The sequence below is a fragment of the Gossypium arboreum genome, chromosome 12 (assembly GCF_025698485.1).
Source record: "Gossypium arboreum isolate Shixiya-1 chromosome 12, ASM2569848v2, whole genome shotgun sequence".
In the NCBI taxonomy this organism is placed as follows: domain Eukaryota; kingdom Viridiplantae; phylum Streptophyta; class Magnoliopsida; order Malvales; family Malvaceae; genus Gossypium; species Gossypium arboreum.
Window position 1 is genome coordinate 107,308,632 of NC_069081.1, and position 23,144 is coordinate 107,331,775.

General features: G+C 30.0%; 1 protein-coding gene and 1 long non-coding RNA gene across 2 annotated transcripts; one reads left to right on the plus strand and one right to left on the minus strand.

Annotated features, from left to right (window-relative positions):
• Window positions 1-3,080: 3,080 nt before the first annotated feature.
• On the minus strand, window positions 3,081-13,645 carry LOC128285120 (uncharacterized). Its single transcript, XR_008275535.1, has 2 exons — window positions 13,437-13,645; window positions 3,081-3,317 (listed from the first exon to the last, which is right to left on the minus strand). It is a non-coding gene; the product is annotated as an uncharacterized LOC128285120 (long non-coding RNA).
• Window positions 13,405-19,238, plus strand: LOC108476712 (stress-response A/B barrel domain-containing protein UP3). Its single transcript, XM_017778994.2, has 9 exons — window positions 13,405-13,627; window positions 13,711-13,813; window positions 13,930-14,057; window positions 14,527-14,666; window positions 14,806-14,874; window positions 15,006-15,144; window positions 18,672-18,737; window positions 18,821-18,864; window positions 19,059-19,238. Exons 1-9 carry the CDS (start codon window positions 13,558-13,560, stop codon window positions 19,143-19,145), a joined length of 846 nt encoding a protein of 281 aa, XP_017634483.1. The 5' UTR covers window positions 13,405-13,557; the 3' UTR covers window positions 19,146-19,238.
• The last annotated feature ends 3,906 nt before the right edge of the window (window positions 19,239-23,144 follow it).

Sequence of the window (23,144 nt, forward strand, 5' to 3'; positions counted from 1 at the left end):
TAACAAATGTTAGTATCAATGTTAAACCAACCTGATTAGGCCTTTTCCCACTGAATAGTAAGAAAGATGCCAATGGTTACATTTATGTTGTAAGCGACGGTAAAAAATTATGCAGCCTTACTAAGGGCACAATTATAGAGATCATAGAGCAACACATATTTTCAAAAAAAAAAAAGGCATTCCTTGTTAACCAAAATTCCCACAAAACAGGGAATTTTTTTATTTACGACACCACCTTTTTTACTTCAAATTGTTATACAGTTTTTTCATTTAATATTCATTTGAGGTATTAGTTGTTGTTCTAACCCACCAACTATGGACTAAAAGGCAACCATGCAAGACATTTTCCAATGTTTCCCAATGATTTGAACAAAAGGAGCAAGGTTCATGTACTGTCTGCATTGTAATGCCTTGAAATTTTCTAATTACAAAAAGTTCGTTTGTTTCAAAAACTTAAAATCGAGCTTTTCTTCAAAGTAAAACAAAGAGGTTTCTGGGGATGAGTGTCGGGTAGAAGTTTTGAGTTGTTAAATGGTTACATGTTATTAACAAGTTACATTAATTAGATAGAATGGGTTAATTAGAATTTTAGTCTATTGAATAGATTGTAAATGTTAGAATTAAATGACCCGAATCCTTATTTAAATAAAATACAGTGGTAAAATAAAATAAAAATAAAATCCATATAGAATTACACGTCTTTTATTTTATTTTAGAATAAGGTTTTTAAACCTTATTAAACCCCATCTATTTTATATTGATTAGAATAAGGCGTTTTAGTCTTACTAGAATATGGCTTTACAAGCCTATAAATAGACATAGTCTATTCCTCTTGTAATCATTCGAATTCGACATAGTGAATTTTCTTCTTCTCTGCCCGTGGTTTTTTCTTGAAAGGGTTTCCACGTAAAAAATTTGTGTATTCTTTATTTTATTTTATTTTTAACAAATTGGTATCAGAGCTTCTAGGTAGTTTATCTCGATCACGGTAATGGTGTCTTTGAAGTATGAAATTTCACTGTTGGATTGCAACACCAAATTTGCATTGTGGCAGATTAAGATGCAAGTAGTTATTGCGCAAATGGATTTGGAGGATGCCCTGCTAAGGATAGATAGGATGCCTTCGACATTAACAGTTAAAGAGAATAAGCGTAAGAATTGAAAGGCGTTAACACAATTACATCTGCATTTGTCCAATGAATTTTTATAGAATGTGATGAAAGAGAAAACCGTCATCGCATTATGGAAGAGGCTAGAACAAATATGTATGTCGAAAACTTTAACAAGCAAGTTGCATATGAAGCAGCGTCTTTATACTCATCGTTTGGAGCAATATGCGTCTGTACACGAACACTTAACAGTGTTTAAAGAAATTCTCTCAAACTTGGAGGCTATGCAGGTTCAGTATGATAAGGAAGATCTAGGGTTGATTCTACTTTGTTCGTTGCCTCAGTCTTATTCAACCTTTAAAGATACGATTTTATATAGCCGCGAGTCTCTCACAGTTGATGAGGTTTATAATTCTTTGACCTCATATGATAAGATGAAGCATCTTATGGTTAAACTCAACTCTCAGGGAGAGGGTGTCATTGTTCGTGGGAGACAAGATCGAAATGCTGATGATGATCGTGGAAGGATGCAAGAACAAAATCCTCGCGGTAAATCTAAGGGTAGATCAAAGTCTTCAAACAAATGTAAAACTTGTAACTTCTGCAAAAAGAAATGACACAGTAAATTTGAGTGCTATAAGCTATAGAACAAGATTAGAAGGGAGGCTGCGAATCAAAAAGGAAAACAACTAGAAAATTCTGGTAAAGTTGATGTTGTAGAAGACTATAGCGACGGTGAACTTCTAGTCGCTTCTGTCAACAATTCTAAAGTGAGCGAGGAGTGGATACTTGATTCAAGCTGTACCTTCGACATGAGTCCCAATCGGGATTGGTTTACAACTTACGAAATAGTGTCTGAAGGTGTTGTTTTGATGGGAAATAATGCTTCATGTAAAATCACAGGTGTTGGAACAATTAAAATTAAGATGTTTAATGGAATTGTCAGAACACTTAGTGACGTACGACATGTTCCAGAATTGAAAAGAAATTTATTTTCGTTGAGTACTATTGATTCAAAAGGGTACAGATACACAGCTGAAAGTGGGGTTTTAAAGATTTCCAAAGGTTCCATTGTTGTGATAAAAGGGCAGAGAAAGACTGCCAAGTTACATATTTTGCAGGGTTCTACTGTTACTGGTGATGCAGCTATCGCTTCCTCTTTCTTATCAGATGATGATATTACTAAACTTTAGCATATGTGCTTAGGGTATATGAGTGAGAATGACATGGAAGAATTGAGCAAAATAAGACTTCTTGATGGGCAAAGAATGTAACACCCCCGAACCCGAGACAATCACCGGAGTCGAGCACGAGGTGTTAACGGACTTAATTCATTAATTAAACAACTCAAACAATTTATTTTTAAAATTTTCAGACAAGCTGGCTAACTACATCACAGTCGCTTCAAAATTCATATCTCGAGTTTCGAAACTCGAAATTAAGATCCGTAAATTTTTCCTGAAACTAGACTCATATATCTATCTACAAATTTTTTTCTAGAATTTTTGGTCGGGCCAATTAGTACAATTTATTAGTTAAATTCTCCCCTATTTCAGGGTTCGGCTACTCTAACTCCTGTGCACTACGAATCAAATTTCTTTCTGTACAGAAATCCAATGACTATGCCGTTTTTTCACTTAAAAATAGACTCAATAAGGAATCCATACATATAAATCATGAGTCCTAATTATTTTTACACAAATTATGGTGAATTTCTAAAGTCAGAACAGAGAATCCAGAAATTACTCTGACCCTGTTTCACCAAAACGTAAATATCTCATAAAATACAACTCTTTTACCTATTTTGTTTCTTCCACATGAAAATAGATTCATCAAGATTCAATTTCATATTTTATTCATCATCTAATTCTATCTCTACTATTTTTAGTGATTTTTCAAACTCACATTACTGCTGTTGTGTGATTCTGTTTTATAGCCAATTTTACCATTTTATGGATTTCCACAGATTAGTTAGCACATAAAGCATACGTGTTATCAAATATAATCTCGATTAGCCACTCCAATAGCTAATCATTTTCAAACATTTCCATGCCATCCATGAGCTATATCATAAGATTATATACACAAAGGGATTATAACGCTATACATGCCATATTCCCAAAATATGCAAGCCACCATACCGAGATGGTCCATTGATAGTGTGAGCGTGCCTCCGACCGTCCTGATCTCCAAACCGGCTTATTAAAACTACAAGGAATGGAAGGGAAGGAGTAAGCATAAATGCTTAGTAAATTCACACGCAAATAACAAATAACTTAACAAAGCAATTATACCAACCAACATTAGCATAATATCACCAAAACATATATCACATTTCTATTCATCATTCATCGTCTTACTACATTATTGTTGTCGTATCAAGTCTCAACCCGAGGGTTAAGTACATACCTGTCCAAAGTGCCCATTCCACAACACTTACCAATATGTCACTTGCATCTTGAGTATTCTTCCATTTCACTAGAATTTTACCCGTTGAACACATCGGAATATAACTCGGATACATGGAAAGTTTGCACATAAGTGCCATATATGTAGCCAAGCTACCATGTAACCCGCCCATAAGCGAACTCGGACTCAACTCAACGAGCTCGGGCGTTCGCATCCATAAGTAAACTCAGACTCAACTCAACGAGCTCGGATGCCTAGTTACATCTCACGAACTCGGACTCAACTCAATGAGTTCGGCCGTTCGCATCCATAAGTGAACTCAGACTCAACTCAACGAGCTCGGATGCCTAGTTACATCTCACGAACTCGGACTCAACTCAACGAGTTCGAACGTTCGCATCCATAAGTGAACTCGGACTCAACTCAACGAGTTCGAATGCCCAAATATCCGAATCTATTCCTAAGGTTCAACGGGACTTTCCTCGTTCATACTCCTTTACCACTCTCCTTGGAATACCCATGATGATACTTCGATAGTTTTTCACATTTTTCACATAATTCATAAAATTTTTGCATGTTGTCCAACAATGACCACAAAGCATAGAATTGCATGATAACAATCATAATATCGTATAAATAGCATTAAATGATTTAAAATAACAGTTATATTACAATATTTACATTTGAACTTACCTCGTATGCGAAAATGATCATTTTTACCATTTTGTCCACAACTTGGTATTTTGCCGATTTTAGCTTGAATTTCGATTTTCCTTACTCTATCATTTCAAATATAGCCTAATTAGGACTCATATTATTCAAATCAACCCAAAATCATATTTTTGAAAAATTACAATTTTGCCCAAAACTTTCACATATTTACACTTTTACCCAACTATCGTAAATTAAACTTCATCCTATTTTCTTATGTTTTATGATATTCTGATCATTTTTCCCTTCTACGGAAACATCCAATTCTCACTCTAACATGTACTTATGAACATTAGGTATTTTTACCGATTATGTCATTTTAGTCGTTTTTACGTAAAACCACTTAGCAAAAGTTGTTTAACACAATCTCAAGCTTCATATTCTACCATAAAACATCAAAATTCATACATATCATTCATGGGTAAATTTTTAAATATAAACCCTAACTCAAAATATTGGTAGAAACAGGTAAACCGAGCTACGATGATTTCAAAAATGTAAAGAACATTAAAAATGGGCACAGAATCAAGGCTTAAAAGTGTTGAAACCCTAGCTATGGTGGAGAGCAAAATTTGGCAGCAACTTATGGAGAAGATGATCATTTTTGTGTTATTTTTCCCATTTTATTTCATTTAATATCAAAATGACCAAAACGCCCTTCCTTATTAAACTTTCAAAAATTCTATCCATGTCCAATTTTTGTCCATAAACTTAGAAATTGGTCAAATTTCTATTTAAGACCTCCTAATTAATATTTCAAAGCAATTTCATACTAGAAACTTCTAGAATACAAATTTTGTAACTTATTCAATTTAGTCCCTAACTTCAAATTAAACACTTTATGCATAGAATTTCTTCACAAAATTTTCACACAATCATAAAATTATATCATAGACCTCAAAATAACCATAAAATAATTATTTCTATCTCGGATTTGCTGTCCCAAAACCACTATTCCGATTAGGCCTTAATTCGGGATATCACAACTCTCCCCCATTTAGGGATTTTCGTCCCCGAAAATCTTACCAGAAAAGTGGTCTTCATTTAGATTCCTCAATTTCATATTTGGTGCCGAAGAACTTTCACTCAGGCGGTGCCTTCAATATATCTCTTTAATTTCTCATATATTCTGAAAGCCTACGGACTCATCTCTAAATTGTTCTTGTTGATTTATCTTGAAAATAGACTCATTAAGGATTTTAAAAATATAAGTTTGAGCCTCTAATTATTTTTCTCCAAATTTTTGTGATTTTCCAAGTCAGAACAGGGGATCACGTAGTCATTCTGAACCAGTCTCTCAAAAACTTAAATATCTCATAATATAGAATCCTTTACTTGCTCTATTTTTGTTATATGAAATCTTTCAAATGAATAATTCATACAGATTAAACACCCGAGCCGATCTAAACACCGTTGAATGACATTTCAAGTAATTCTTTCTTCTAGTTACTAAACAATTCATCATGCAGCCCTTTACTATTCATTTCTTACGCTAATCAAAACCATCTCAATTGCATTAGCTCAAGTAACCAAAATATCTTAATTGAAGTCATTAATTATAATTGACTTACTTGAGAGAAGTAATCCACCATACCGATTGAAACACGCACTTTTATCACTTATGCCTTTACTGTTGTCAAATTCTTACACAGAAATTTGCAAACTGAATTTCTGTGAGTACTGTGTTTTTTGGGAAGCAAAAGGGAGTTCGATTCACCAGAGGAATCCATAACACGAAGGGAACATTAGAGTATATTCATTCTGATCTGTAGGGGCAATCTAGAGTGCCTTCGAGAGGTGGAGCTAATTATATGCTAACATTTATTGATGATTTTTCCAGAAAAAATTGGGCGTTCTTCTTGAAGTAGAAAAACGATGTATTTTTCGCATTTAAGTCTTGGAAAATTATGATTGAAAAACATATGGGAAAACAAGTAAAATACCTCCGCACAGACAATGGCTTAGAGTTCTGTTCTAATGAGTTTAATAGATTGTGCAACTCAAAAGGGATCGTGAGACACTTGACAGGTCGCCATACTCCATAGAAAAATGGTGTTGCAGAACGAATGAACAGAACGATCATGGAGAAGGTTCGATGTATGTTGTCAAATGCCAACTTACCAAAGTCGTTTTGGGCCGAAGCAACCTCTACTGCATGTTTTTTGATCAACCAATCCCCATCCGTTGCCATTGAGAAAAAAGACTCCACAAGAGGTATAGTCTGGTAATCCTGCTGATTATTCTAATTTAAAGATCTTTGGGTGTTCTGCGTATGCTCATGTTGATAATGTAAAATTGGAACCGAGATCCATTAAATGTGTTTTTCTTGGTTATAAAGCTGGTGTAAAATGGTATAAGTTATGGTGTCCTGAAAATAGAAAAGTTGTGATTAGCAGAGATGTTTTTGATGAAATTGCTATGCTACCTAACTTATCTCTTAAATACTATTCTAATAAAGAAAATTAAAAGCAGGTGGAGCATCAGATTAATATAGAGTCGACTCCTCAAGCCAGTACAAAAATTGAGAATAGAGTTGCTTCTTCACCACAATGCTCTATCACTAAAAACAAAACTATAAGAGAAATTAAACCTCCAAAGAAGTATGCCGAGGCTGATCTAGTTGCTTATGCTTTAAATGTGCCTGAAGATATAGATGCGAATCAAGAGCCATCTAATTATTCTGAGGCGGTTAGCTGTGAAGACTCAGAAAAGTGGATGTTTGCTATGCAAGAGGAGATGGAATCACTCCATAAAAACAAAACATAGGATATTGTGAAACTTCCTAAAGGTAAAAAGGTTGTTCGTTGTAAATGGGTGTTTAAAAAGAAAGAAGGGACTCTAAGAGTTGAAGAACCCAGATATAAAGCAAGGCTTGTAGCAAAGGGTTACAGTCAAATTCCAAGAGTGGACTTCACAGATGTGTTCTCCCCAGTTGTTAAGCATAGCTCAATTTGAGCTTTACTTAGTATTGTGGCCATGCATGATTTGGAGCTTGAGTAGTTAGATGTAAAAACTGCATTTTTACATGGAGAACTTAAGGAGGATATTTACATGCAACAACCAGAGGGTTTTATAGTCTCAGAAAAAGAGGACTATGTTTGCTTGTTGAAAAAGTCCCTTTACGGTTTGAAACAGTCACTAAGACAGTGGTACAAGAGGTTTGATTCCTTTATGACTTTTCATGATTTCAAAAGAAGTAGTTTTGATAGTTGTGTTTACTTTAAGAAAAACAGTGATAATTCTTTTGTGTATCTACTTCTTTATGTTGATGACATGTTGATAGCAGCAAAAGATAAACGAGAGATAAGAAAGGTCAAAGCCTAACTAAGTGAAGAATTTGAGATGAAAGATTTAGGACCAGCAAATAAGATACTTGGTATGGAGATTCTCAGATATATAAAAGCAAGTAAATGGTACCTAAGTCAGAAGGGGTACATTGAGAAAGTTCTTTGCAGATTTAATATGCAGAGTGCTAAACCTGTTAGTACTCCTTTAGCAGCCTATTTTAGACTTTTATCGGCTTTGTCTCCACAATTAGATGATGAGATTGAGTACATGTCACATGTTCCACACTCTAGTGCAGTGGGATCTCTCATGCATGCTATTGGTTGTTCATGTCCAGATTTATCATATGCAGTCAGTGCAGTTAGCAGATACATGGCGAATCCCAGTAACGAACACTGGAAAACAGTTAGTGGATTTTAAGATACTTACGAGGTACTACTGATGTTTGCTTACAGTTTGAAAAAACTAGAGATGGAGTCATTGGGTATGTTGATGCTGATTTTGCTGGAGACCTTGATAGAAGAAGATCTCTCACAGGTTATATATTTACAATTGGAGGTTGTACAATCAGTTGGAAAGCCACTTTGCAAACTACAGTCGCTTTGTCTACCACTGAAACTGAGTACATGGCAATTATTGAGGTTTGTAAAGAAGCTATTTGGTTGAAGAGACTCTTTAGTGAACTCAATGAAGACCTTCAAATCAATCCAGTATTTTGTGACAGTCAGAGTGCAATCTTTCTTACAAAAGATCAAATGTTTCATGAGAGAACAAAGCATATTGATGTTCGATATCATTTTGTTCGTGATATTATTGCTTGTGGTGATATTGTTGGAGCAAAATTAGTACTCATAAAAATCCTACAGATATGATGACTAAGTCACTTCCTATAACCAAGTTTGAGCATTGTTTAGACTTGGTTGGTGTCCATTATTAAAGTTAAACCCTTAAGTGGTTTTATGGAAGAGGTGGAGAACTTGTTCGTTGAGAGTTCGCGATGAAGAACTTGTTCATTGATAATTCGTGTCAAGGTGGAGATTGTTAGAATTAAATGACCCGAATCCTTATTTAAATAAAATACAGTGGTAAAATAAAATAAAAGTAAAATCTATATAGAACTACACTTCTTTTATTTTATTTTAGAATAAGGTTTTTAAACCTTATTAAACTCCATCTATTTTATATTGATTAGAATAAGGTGTTTCAGTCTTACTAGAATATGGCTTTACAAGCCTATAAATAGACATAGTCAATTCTCTTGTAATCATTCGAATTTGACATAATGAATTTTCTTCTCCTCTGCCCGTGGTTTTTTCCCGAAAGGGTTTCCATGTAAAAAAATTGTGTGTTCTTTATTTTATTTTATTTTTCACAGTAAAAGTAGTAAAATTGGAGAATTCAATATCTTAATATTAGAACTATGGATTGAGATTAGTGGAGGTTCTTATGTTGTTATTTGTGTAACACCCTGCACTTGAGATGCCATATCCATTATTGAAGTTACTCGGACAAACTCAAACATTTGTAAAATTTTAAAATTTAAAACAAAATTGAGTAACACATGCAAACAAAAGGTGTTGAATATGTTAAACGAATTTAAATGGGCTCACGCACGTTAAACTAGGGTTAAAGAAAATCAAACACGGGACTAGGTTACAAACCTTAAGTCAAACTAGCAAAATGCAGGGATACATCTCAAGACAATGAAACTATGTCCCAAGAGATGCCACCCCTGTTTTCGAATTTTAGCTTCAAAGTTTGAAGTCTCGAGACAAAAAAATCATGTCTCAAGACATTGGTGTTTATGTCTCGAGATAATAAATCATGTCTTGAGACTTTGTATTGAATAAATGAACCTTTAACTTTGGTGTTTTATGTCTCAAGATAGTACAATCATGTCTTGAGAACTTGATTTCTATGTTTCAAGACATGCACCTAAAAATGCATAAATCACATGAAATTGTTCTTGAGCTTTCAAAATACATGCTTAGAGTTGCAAAAATTAAATATTTTAAGTCATTTTAAGTCATACAATTGAAACTCTAAGTGACGCTAAACAAATGTAATATGCTACCAAATCAATGCAAGCATGTTTGACATGTTAAAAACAAGTTTTAAAACATGAATAGTTATGGATATTTACACAATAGAAAAAAAAATCACTAGGCAAGTAATTTGCAAAACATAAAAACATGCTACACCATGTGAATTCATACTACAAGTCAAATTCAAAAGTGATCAAAAGTCCACGTGTACTAAAAACATGCCATACGTGACAAGAAATATCAAAACATCATGGTCCATTATTAGCCTTTCAAAGATCACCTAAAAACCCAAGTACATGCCAAAACTCTATGTTCAAAGAAGGAATTACAAATTTCAAAGTGTATAGTTGAGATTTGAGACACTAGATAGTGATGAAAGTCGAGACAAACTCACGCGACATCTATTTTCTGTACGCGAAACAAATAATCCCACACTGAGCTATTCAAAATTCAATAGTTCTAACAAAATTAATTTCATATAATATAAATAGGAACAATGGCATGAATGGCCTTTGTACTTCGGGTTTTATTCTAACGTAATACTTATAGTTTCAAAATATTTAATTAGGAATAATCATTTCAATACTTAACCCTAACAATATTTAATTTTTTGATGATGTGGCATGTTGCCCAACAAGGGCACCACGTGTTTGGTTGTTTACTTTGGACCATTTAGTTCAAGTCTTAATGAGCAATTCTTCCTTTTATTTTACTTTCCATAAAAAATCTTTTACCAAAATTATTTTTAATATTTAAAAATATTTTGTTAATATAAATATAAATATTTTTATTTTTATTTTGTAAAAAATTAAAATACTTTTATAAATTCATTAAAAATCTTTTTTTCCAAAAATAAAATATAAATTTATAATTATAATTTTATGCTAAAAAATACTTCGTTTCTCATGTTTCTATCTATTCTTCATTTGACTTTTTTATTTTCGATTTTCAGTAAGCTCAACCACCCAAATCATTTTTACTTCTTTTTTTTAATCAATGAATCTTCAAATTTTTTTCATGGTGCCAATTTGTTTTTCCATATGTTCTTTTTCAACCCCTTGTTCTCTCAAGTTGATTCAAATTTTCAATCATTTTTTATGGTTTTCAATTCCCAAATGTTCTACTTTCTTAGTATTAAGTTATCTCTCCAATTTTTAGATGCTTAGGTGGGATTTATTTTACAAAGAATAATTATAAAAAAATCTTATTTTTCATCATCAGGATGAGGATTTATAATTTTACAAATTTTATCTACAAAATCATAAACTAATGGTTATTTGTCGTAACATTTATTTTTTAAAGATCTATAATGAAAATATTAACATTCTTAATACTCTCACAATCTCTCACCCACCTACAACACTAGAATCAAACCTCGAGCCAGTACCACTAAGTCCACACCACCCCAAACATCTTCACTAACACAAAATAAAACATACACATAAATTATCATCTAACGATTCAAAATAAGAGTAACAGGAGAGAGCGAATCAATTTTTAGGCTTTCAATAAAAATATGTTGTTTGATAGTTTTTGAAAAATAAATTTTAATTAAAATCATATAATTTTTAATATTAGATCAATTCTTTTTAATAATATGTTAATCTTGATTAATTTTGATAAATTAAATAAAATAACAAATAATTATAGTAACGGAAGGTTTATGGCTTTTTATATATTAAATTGGATTTACGGTTTATGATAGGATAGATTTAGAATTTTGAATTTTAAGGATTATGCCTTTAAGAAAAGGGTTAGATTAAGATCGGGGTTAAGATTTGAGGGATAATATTTAGGATTGAATATTTAGAGTACATGATTTAGTGTTTAGATGTTTAGGATTTTAGGGATTTTAGAATTTTATTAACAAAACAAATTAATTTTATTAAATCTCAATATTAAAAATTAAAATCACATAAAGAATATAAAGTTAAAATCTAGTCGTAACTCCTTTTGAGATTTGGTTTTGCTTATTTGTTTATTGGAATTGAATGTGATATTTTAAGATCATCTTAATTTAAGTTAAACTATTTTTATGAGATTTCATGAATTTGATGCTAATTTGGGTCTTAAATACTTACTTTTTCAGATCTCAAAATATAATTATTCTTGAACATAAATTATAATTCAATTAAAATAATTATTATAATTTTAAAATTTAAAAGTTATTATTTATAACTCTGATGGTAACTTTATTAATTGCCTAAAATTTAAATTTATAATAATGTAATATATAAAATATTTTTATATTTAAAAGTAATTAATTATTAAAAATGAAACCTCATATTCCTAGTTATTATATATTTTAACTTTTTAAATTAATATAAACATATTTAAAGTGAAAATTTAAATTATATTAGGGTAAACTATAAAAATAGTCACTTTTGTTTACTTTAGATTACATTTTAATCATTTATATTTGAAATGTTACGTTTAGTCACTTACATTATTGTTTTGTTACAAAGTAGTTACTCTACCATTAAATTTCGTTACTTCCTTAACGACGGTCTTACATGACAGTTCAAATAGGTTTTAAATGCCAACTTGGATGTCCTACATGGCAGTCCAAATTAAATTTATTTAATTAAAAACCTATTTTCATTCTAACAATTGGACAACTAAGTTAGCATTTGAAACCCATTTGGACTGCCATGTAGGACTATTGTTAGGGAGGTAACGGAGTTTAATAGTAAAATGATCACTTTGTAATAAAATGATAATGTAAATTACTAAAACATAATATTTTAAATATAAATTATTAAGATATAAAATAAAACAAATAAAAATAACTATTTTTATAGTTTACCTTCAATGTAAAACTAGTGAGTATACATGATCATATCCATGAAATGCAAAGGAAAGAAACACTAAATACTGCAAATTTAAAAACGTTGAAACATCCCAATTTTTTATATATATTAGATATTCTATAGGTCGTACCAACGGCAATAAGAAATATATTTAAATAAATTGAAATTCAAAAATAGTCCTTAACCTCGGTATTCTCAGCCACAAAATTTCAAATGCAGATTCCTCAAGATGACTGTCAATTAAAAAGTCATTAAATTAAACTAAAAAAAGATTAAGTAAAAAATAGTTGGGAAAACTCACACCAATGCCCAAATCTAATACCAATTTCACTTTTGATAGTGATTAAAACCCTAATTGGAAAATGAGTTTCAACCTATGGGTTTTATTTTTCACACCCAAATTCCTTTCTTTTCAATCCAATATGGGAGGGAGGGAGGAGAGCATTATATTTTTGGCGAAATGAAGAAGAAAGTCAGTATTGAAGAACATTATTTCGAGAAGAAAAGAAAAAAGGTTAAAAAGTGAGAAGATCAATATTTACCCTAACAATTTTTTCCTAATAAATAAGAATAATATTTATTTTAATTAAAAATACTAATATTCCATGTCATTTCCTATGAAAAATTAAAATTAAAGATTCCGCTTCATATTACACATGTATTGGTTGACTCTACAAATCATTTAAAAAACCCAAAAGAATTAGTGCTAGATTTCAATAACTTAAAATGGAAGGAAAGACAGAAAGACCGTGAACCTATTTAAACAATTTAAAGAGAAAAAGAAGAAATAAAAGTAAAGTACACGCAAAATAGATAAATTACATTTTTGATCAGAGATTTTAAGTTGAAACTTTAAAAATAATATTATTGAGAAGAAAAATTAAATACCGAAAACATTAAATTTTATAGATTTTGAAGAAAATTTTCTCTAAACCATAAAATAAATATAAAAATACACCATTTTACCAAAAAAAATGTAGCATTTTAAAAATCAAAAGAATTAAAGCAAGATTTAAATAAATAAAATGAAAATGAAAATTGAATGAAAGAGAGAAAAAGGACCTCACCTTATCTAAGTAAAGGTGGTGATCCACACATTTGCTGAACTCCATGCCACAACCTCTACATATCAGATGAATAACACCAATAGCTTAATTACTCAAATAAAACTGTGAGAGAAGAAGAAAAATGGGGGTTCTACTTCTTTCTCTGACAATGCCTCACTCCTTCCCTATTTATCCTGTAATTTCTTCCACTGGTGAGTCTTTGACAGCTCATGGATATCAATTGTCAATTTTGTCTTTTAAGCTAACAAATATTTCTTAATTTCTTCTGTCCAAGTTTATGGAGGACATGGAAATGGAATATTGGGGAGGAATCGATTTACTGTAATTTCTTGTGCTAATGGTAATAGGCAGAGGGAGAGAAACCTCCTTCGGAGAAGGTTCTTCTATTTTGTTTCTTCTTAAATCAGCTTTGGCAATCCAGTTAATTTCCCGGTTTTGTTTAAGGCATCCACGATTTTGGTTATTGCATATCTTGCATGCTTATTTGTTCCAGGGAGGTGGTGGAGCACATTTGTTTGCTCAAAGCAAACAAGAATATATCTGAAGATGAGGAGAAGGAAATGTTGGATTATCTTTACACATCCCAATATCAGATGCGTGGAATGGTTGCAATATCTTTAGGTCGGAACACTTTCTATTTGCCTCTAACTAGCTGCCTATGAGTGTCTTTTTTCCTGGGTAGTCTAGTTTATTAAACCCATAAAAATTTAAAATAAGGTCCTGGATTATTCTTCCGACTACCTTCTTTTCATCTCATAAATATCTTACAAAGGTTCAGTTATAAAAATATTATAATATGTATATTTATATGAACAATGTAAATGAATTGAGAGAACTGCACCATAGCAATTAGCTTGGCATAGCTCATGTACAAGTCTAATACAGTTATGCTAGCAATATATATAGGAGTTTTTTTAACTCCACAATCGAAGCTAAAAGACTGTCACATGTTTATTTATTTTTTATATTCTTTAAATATCAATTAAGAATAATTTTTAACCCGACTTGTTGAGTTAGTCCATCTTTCTCTTCTTCATAAGATAAGTCAGCTTATTTATAATATATGTATATGTATAATCTACTTGGTTAGGCCAAATATCTGGTGAAGCTAAAGAAGATTATACTCATGCTGTCTTCATGCGTTTCGGAAGCAAGGAAGACCTAGCAAAGTTGTATGAGAACCCTCCCTACCTGCAAGTTATGAAGAAGCATGTACTTCCTTACTGCCATGTATGCTCTGACATGTAAACACCAAACTCAATTGCTCTAAATTACTTTTTTCGTCAGTTCCTGTGAAATAATCTGAGCAACAATGCATATATAATTCAATTTGTTCTCTTAATTAATAGAGTTCATGTTATATTTGTAGGGGCTGATGAATGTGGATTACGAATCTGAAGTGGAAGATGATATCCTTCATATATTTCGTAAAGGAGAGGTTGGATGCTACATACCCTCTGATTCCCAGAGTTGGAGTGATTAAATGCTGAAAATGATAAGATGTTAATAATGGATTCATTTACATCACATTTGTTATCTTCAATCTAATAAGTATGGTTGTGGTGACAGGAGTACAACTATGGTGTTGAGTTTGTGCTTCTGATTGCATTTGTTGAGGCTGCTATTGTTGAAGCTGTGGAAGACGCTTTAATGTCTCTTCAGGAGCTTACTGAGGAGCATCCATCCTTGATTCTCCAATGCACTCAAGGTGTGTGGAAAACAACATTTTCTATTCACTATCTCGCCTAACGATCCTCCCACCTATTCAACATTTAATCCTGAAAATTTGCTTCAAAGATTTTAGGGAATTGACCCTTAAATTTACCTCAAGCGTGTTAGAGACTTGGTCTTGAGCGAAAAAACAATTATGTTCTTAACTAGATAGAAAAAAATTCTTAAAGAATAATATGATTTTTTTTCTTATAAAATAGTCCCCAAAGAACTCTTTTTATGTGGATTCAAATTTTAGTGATAATAAAGCCTCAAAAAGAATCAAGTTTTGAGTAATGTGATTGGAAAAGGATGAGTGTGAGGAGGTTGTACAAGGACGAAAAGCTTAATTTCAAAGGTCAAAAGATCTTTTAGTTGGTGCAAAAAAATAAAGAAACCTAAGAAGTTATTAATAGAATAGAGTAAGAAATGTTTCCCAAATAATAAAAAAAATTTGAATAGTTGATGGCCAGAATAACTATAATATATATAAAAAGGAATAGCTTAAGGAGGAAGAGGCACATAGTATATTGAAATGTAAAAAAAAAAAAAAATGAAATAGTGAACATATATATTGAGCTAAAGAAGTAAAGATAGCAAATTAAAGGTTAAAAAATATGTCACGAGTATTTGTATTCTTCACATATTTAAAAGTTAATCCCTATATTTTTAATTTCAGGAATTTACGTGTTTAGTCTCTCTAATTTTTAGATTTCAAAGTTTATGTCCAACTATTAACACTGTTAATTTTTTTTGTCAAAGTTGTTGATGTGACATTTTGAAATTAAAAAAAAGCTCACATGGTAATCATATAACTAAAAAAATTTATGGTAATCATATAACTAAAAAAATTTACATTGTAATAAAAATGAATTTAACAAAATAATTTTAACTTTGTTAATAGATGGACTTGAATTTTAAAACCTGAAAAGTAGAGAGACTAAAGGTATACTTGGTTGAGTAAAAAAGTGAAATGATGGAAGAAGGGTGTGGAAAAGTGGGGAAAAAAATTTTGAGTGTGTTTGGTGAGGAAGAAAATTGAGGGGAAAGAAAATAGGAAAGATAATTTTTCATTCTAATGCATAAAAATTAATCATTCTAAATTGGAATGATAATAGGAGAGAAAATGAAAGAGATGTTAGTTCAAAATTATGCATTTTTCAAAGGTTTCATTTTCGTTCCTCTCACCAAGCAATGGATGGAAAAAATGTAATTTTCTTCCAATTTTTTCATCTTCCCTACCAAGCACATTTATGGAAAGAAAAATTATATTTTCCATTTATCTATTTTTTCATCCCTTTAATTTTTCATCTTTCTAATTTTCTTTACAATTTACCTAGCCTAAATTCCTAGAAGTAAAAGTACAAACACTAAATTCCATATTTTTGAAGAGTACAATGACATGTGGCATATTGTAACCCAAATTAAATGGCTAAAATAGGATAAAAATGCATAATTCTAAAGCAATATGCATACACCTCTTATTTTCTTTCTTCTTATCAATCCAATTTGAAATGATTTGTATCAATCCAATTTGAAATGATTTGTTTATATGCATTAAGATTGAAAACAGATCTCTTTTCTTTACTTTCCTCTCATTTTTTTTCCTATCAAATGCTCTTAAAAATTATTTTCTTTCTTTTTTTTCACTCATTCCTTTCGTCCTTGCATTTTTCCACCCAACCAAACATATCTTTAATTTGGTGCTATAAGTTGCTATAATTTTTTTGTATGAGATAATTTCTAAGCTGATGCCATAGATTGAAAGTATGGAGTTTTGTATAATTCAAAATCAGATTGTGTTTGTGGAGGTAAAGTAAATGCTTGACAATATATTGATTGCTAATAAAGCCTAACTAGAACCGGAAAAAAAGTGAATGAAATGGCCTTAGAAGTGGATATGGATAATGGTTATGATAGGGTAGAATGAGATTTTATGGAATCAATCTTAAAAAGAAGGTTCAATACAAAATGGGTTAAATAGGTTATGAAGTGTATATATATTCTATTCCTTACAATTTGCTTTTTATGGTAACAATCTAATACTCCTTTTTCCCAATTAGAATAGGCTTATTAAAACATTAATTGAGCTTGATAGGTTAAATGAAATTAAATTAGGTAAAGAAAGTCCCACTTTGACCCATCTGTATTTGCTGATGATTCATTATTCTTTATGCAAGCTAATATTGTAAATTGTGAAGAAATGATAGCCATTTTGCAAAAACAGAATTGTGTATTTGGGCAAAAGGTGAACTTTGACAAGTCTAACATAAGTTTTAGTGCCAATATCCATTCCTGAGGAGGTAAAAAAAGAGGTGACTGACAGATTATATCTCAAGATTGCTAAAGTTTCTAATACATATTTTAGGATGCCTTGACTATGGGTTAAGGAAAAAAACTGTAAAGCTATGGAGTACATAGAGAAGAGAATAAAGAGGAAGTTCTAGGCATGGAAACAACAACTGTTAGCTCAAAGAAGATAAAAGTTGTGGTCAAGTTTTAAATTCCATTTGAAGGTTTGTAATAAAGTAAATGCAGAGATGGCCAAGTTTTGGAAGAGGTAACGGGTGGAGGATAGAAAGATCCATTGAGCTATATGGGTGCACTTGACAACTAGGAAAAGAAAGATAGTGGGATTTAAAGACCAAATGCCTACTGGACTAGACTACTTAAAGGAACATATTTTTCAAATTGTTTTCGTTGGAGGCTAAACAAATTGCTAAAACATCTTGGGCATAGGCTAGTTTCTTGGAGGATAGAGATTTCTTATTAGAAACTATTATGTGGTAGGTTTTGGATGGAAAGGAAATTAATATCTGGAATGATAGATGTTGCAAGTTGCAACAAGGTCTAATTAGCCTAAATGAAAACCAATGTCAGAATATGCGCAGGAAGGTGAAGGACGATTTTGGAAATGGGAAACAGGAGTTGGTGTTGGTAGGGCATTTAGTTGATTATGATAATCCAAAGCCTACTTATGATTCTTATATTTGTGAACAGGGAATGAAGGATAGAGTTATGGGGTCCCATAGTACAAATGGGATGTATTTTATTGAGGATGGATATCATGTACAAAAAGAAGAGAAGCTTGTTAGTTACATGAATTCCTCAACATTCCATTTTAGCCAAAGTATAAATCCTATTGCTACAAATATGAACATATGGAAAAGGAATGTGAAAGATAGTCCTACATACCTTTTGTGTGGTAAGGAGATTGAAACAACTAAACATGCTTTGCTTGTGAAGGTGTCAGAGCAATATGGTTCAGGTTGGATGTTAATAGATAAGGTGACAATTCAGTACAAGATGAAAATGTCATCTTCATTGGTGCATATTGTGAGCAGAGATGGTTTGCCTGCTCCTCACTAATTGTAGAATACGATGGATATTTAAGGGAACTAAGAGTTTGGTTTATAAGATTGTAGAGATGTGAGTGATATATTTTGTTGTAATCACAGATGACATCATTAATTTTCACATAATGTATACTATTAAACTCAATTAACGTCCATCATTATACTGTAGGTTCAAACTTCAATAGCAAAACTAGTGAGGAATATACACATGGAGCGGTGATGCGATTTCGATCATGTCGGTCTCCTTTCATCTTCTTTACTATTTCATTAATTAACCACTTTTTCACATTTGACTGCTATTTATTCACATGCTTGCAGCTGAGGCCTTTCAGATATTTTTGAGCAGTTCAAGATACAGAGATGTAAGGAGCCTTTTGTTGTGGATTTTTGAGATATTTTTTTTCATTTTTCTCCAACTTTTCAATTTTCATCTTTCCACCATGCAAAGTCAAAGTCAAAGCCTATGCCTCAGTTCAACTTGTTTTGCTTTAAATATTATACATGAAAACATCAAATCCCAAATGACTAAATATAGTTATATAATATTTGGAAACAGGTGTGGGAGTCTAAACTCCAACCGATAGCCAGGAAAACACTAGCCATTCATTTTTGTGTGGATCCAGTGGGCACTGAGATAATGTAGTAAGAATCAATACTTACATTTTTTTTACATTTCTAATAACATAATCATACATATGTATCCACAATATTAATGCTTACATTGGTTTCTAAAGCATCCTAACTCCTGTCTCAACACCCTCTCGCTTAACTAAACTCTGCTCTTCACTCATTTTAATGGTTTTTTTATTGCAATTGAAGGTGGAAAAGTATTTTTCAGTTCCAAAAGTTATAAACAACGCCTAGCATTTGAGATCAAAATTGCAGTAACTTAAAGTAGGATTTAGATGCTTTTTGCTTTTGTATTTTAAAGTGAAATTATCAAAATATCTTTATTTATATTAACTGTTTAAAAGTTATTTAAATTAATTTATATTTTATGTATGATTATATTAAATTATTTAAATATATTTACAAATGATATTATTTAAATATCATTTAAATTAAATTATTTTTATTTTTAATATCATCTTTAAAATAGATATTTTCAACTTCTTACAACAATTTTTGATAACAATGAAGAATGCTTAAAATTAATAAATCATATTGTCTGTAACAATTTTCAACCACAATAGCACTGAAGAACCAACTGTTAGAATATAAAACAACTAACTATTTATTTTTAATAAAATGCATACAAAATTATGAATAAGTGAATATACATTTTTTCTTTTATTTTTAATATGAAATTTATTTATTAAAGTAATAATTTTAAACAAATTTTTAAAACTCAAACACAAAACTTAAATTCATTTTTCCTTTTTTTAATGTTATTTTATAAATAATAATTTATTTATTGTACATCTACCATTTTCCTTTAATCTTCATTCCTCGTCAAGTTTGCCGAGCAGTAGCACCGAGCACCGCCTTCGCCCACAATCATTGACACTTGTAATTCTTACTTTGAACCCCTCGATTTCACATCTTTCATTGTCGTGCCATCAACTTAGGAATTTGATGTGGAGTCGTCGGCATGACCTTCCAACTACCAAGTTTTTAATACTTCATCCTCACCTATATATCCTCAATTATGCCCGCCTTCAAGCATAGCTTCAAATGCAACAAATTTGTTCTAGGCAATAATCTAAAAACATTTATTCTTATCCTTTTCAACTTTTCAACTTTTAGGGAGTAGTTTTTGAACAAAGTAGTCTTTAATGTTGAAAAAGAAAAGAAAAGTTAAATTTACTTAAGCCTTCTTTATGATTTTCCCTTAAATTGTTTTATTTATAAAATTATTATTTTAGTAAATAAATGTTATGTTAGAAAATGAGAAAAATAGATATTTATTCGTAAATATTTTTTAATTTTATATGTATTTTATAAAATCTTATGTATTTTTATCAAAATAAACAATTAAATATTTTAGTTTATTTTTTAAATTTTAATTTAAAGTATCAAGACTAAATTGACAAAATGTGTAAAGTTGAGAGTTAAATTTGTTGAATATTTTAGAATTAGGATCAATTTGATAGAATGTGTAAACATTAAAGGGTTGTTTTTTTTATTATGCCAATAAAAAAGCCACACTAACATTTTGTTAGTGATTTAATGGATGAGTGACTAAAATATTAAATTTCGATAACATTAGTGACGAAAATAGAAAATTTTAAATCTGGGTAATCAACATAAATACGATAATAATTAAATGGCTATTTATATAATTTACCCAAAATTTTATCACATGTTTCAATAAATAGATTATACATGTTTATATTTGTTTATTGACATGCAGGGGCGAAACCAGCAAATTTTTTAATGTGGCTAAAGTACAATTTTACCTTTGTTAATTTAAAATTTTAAAAATTTTAAAAGGGCCATATGAAATTTTTTTCATTTTAGGGGTGTCGAGGCCCCTATCAGCCCCCTAATTTCGCCACAATTGACATGTTAGGAAAATTTGATGAAAATCATTCGTGTCATTATTAATTGTTTTTATTAGTTCACTTTTAAAATTAATAGGACTAAAACATTTTATTTAAATTAATTGATTTGCTTAATTTCAAAATTGATTGAAACGTAAGGAACATTTACACGGAAAAATCTAGGAGTGAGCAAAACTTGGTTTGACTCGAAAAAATCAAAATTAAATTCAAATTTCGAGTTAAACGATTGAACTATTCGAGGTAACTCGAACTTTTTTTCGAATTTCGAGTTTGAATCGAGTTTAATTTTAAATTCGAATAATTTAAATAATTCGAATAAATCGAATTCCAAACTATAACACCTCAAACCTTTTTACTTTCCCCCAATACTTTTACTCCCCTCTCATTCTACCCCCATCTACCCCAAACCCATTTTCCCCACAATTTTTTTTTTGAATATTTCCCCCCAAATTTTACTCCCATCCTTCAAAACTTTTTATGTCTCCCTAAAATTTTATTTTTCATCCTTTACCCTAAATAAAAAATCATCAAAAAACCATACACTTAAATAGTAATAATTTTATTTATATCTATTATTTATATTATTAAATTAAATTTCACATTTTATCTTTAAGATAATTTTATTAAAAATTACATTTTTATTTAATATATTTTTAATTTCAAAATACATAATGACAAAAATCAGAAGATAACTGAAGCAACTAAATTAACAAAGAAGCTAACCCGTATATCAAAGATTAATAAATAAATTATTAAGAGATGAAAGTTAATAACAAATTTGATTACGATGGGCAAATTTGATTATGGTGAACAACAGTGATTACAAGGTTTCAAAGTCATTTTTTTAATTTAACTCGAAAAAATATATTCGATTCGATTTGATTCAAATTTCATTTCACTCGACTCGATTCGAGAAAATTTAAATTGAGTTAAGATGATAAAATAAGATTTATCAACTCGATTAACTCGAATATTTTTCATTCAATTCGGTTGAACACTCAACCCTAAAAAGATCAATTCAGGTTGGTGACATTATCATAGCACTCTCATTTACAAAAACAATTATTAGTCAGTTTAACAGTTAATTTTTGCTAATGACATAAACAATTATTTAAAATATTGTCACATGAAAATGGTATTGAAATGATATTATTTTGTTTATAGGCATCAACAAATATTAAAAAAATTAAACATATTATAAGGAAATTTATTTTGTATACTGTATTAACAAATAATAATAATAATAATAATAATAATAATAATAATCCATTGAGGCTTTCTAGTTATGCAATAAAGAAATTTATTACAAAGTGTTGGATGAGAGTTTTAAACCATTATAACTCATACACTTCACCTATTTTTAAGATCTGAACTTCTTTCTAAGTTTGTATTCAAATGATTTCATTTATATGTTAAAATTTTAAATGTTATAAAAATAATTGTTGTTTTATTATAGTAATATTTGAGATTTAGATTCTATTTAAATTTTTAATTAAAAATTATAATATATTAATAATATTAATTAGTGAAATTTAGTTTATATATTTAATAGAAATTACAAACATAATTATTTTTATTTAATAAACTTGATTGATATATTTTTATGTATGATTTGAATATTTTATAACTAAAATTTATGATCTTTATTTCATTTAAGAATATAATTAATTTTATTAAAATTTGAAAAAAATTGTTATAGAGCAAATAGAGATTTTATAGGAAATTATCTGGGTTTTATTCGAATAATTTGAATTTTACGAGAAAAGTTAATCTATTCTTTTCATTTTTATTTTTTTTCTTTTTAAAATTAAAAGGAAAAATCTTTGATTTTATATGAAATTACCTGAGTTTTGTAGTGAAAACTTAATTTTTTTACAGGAAAATCATTTTATCTTTTTAAATTTTTTTAGAATTAATTTTAGTATTTTTTTGTAAAGAGAAAACTTGAGTTTTATATGAAATTGTGTTATAAGCGAAAAATTTACTTTTCATTTAAGATGAATATCTCAATTCTATAAAGAAAACTCAAGTTTTTTTTTAAATAAAATTAATTCTAAAATGAACATATGTGACCAAAATAAAAATTTATTAAAGTTGAGTGATTAAAATGATAAAATATGTAATAACAACTCTCAAAT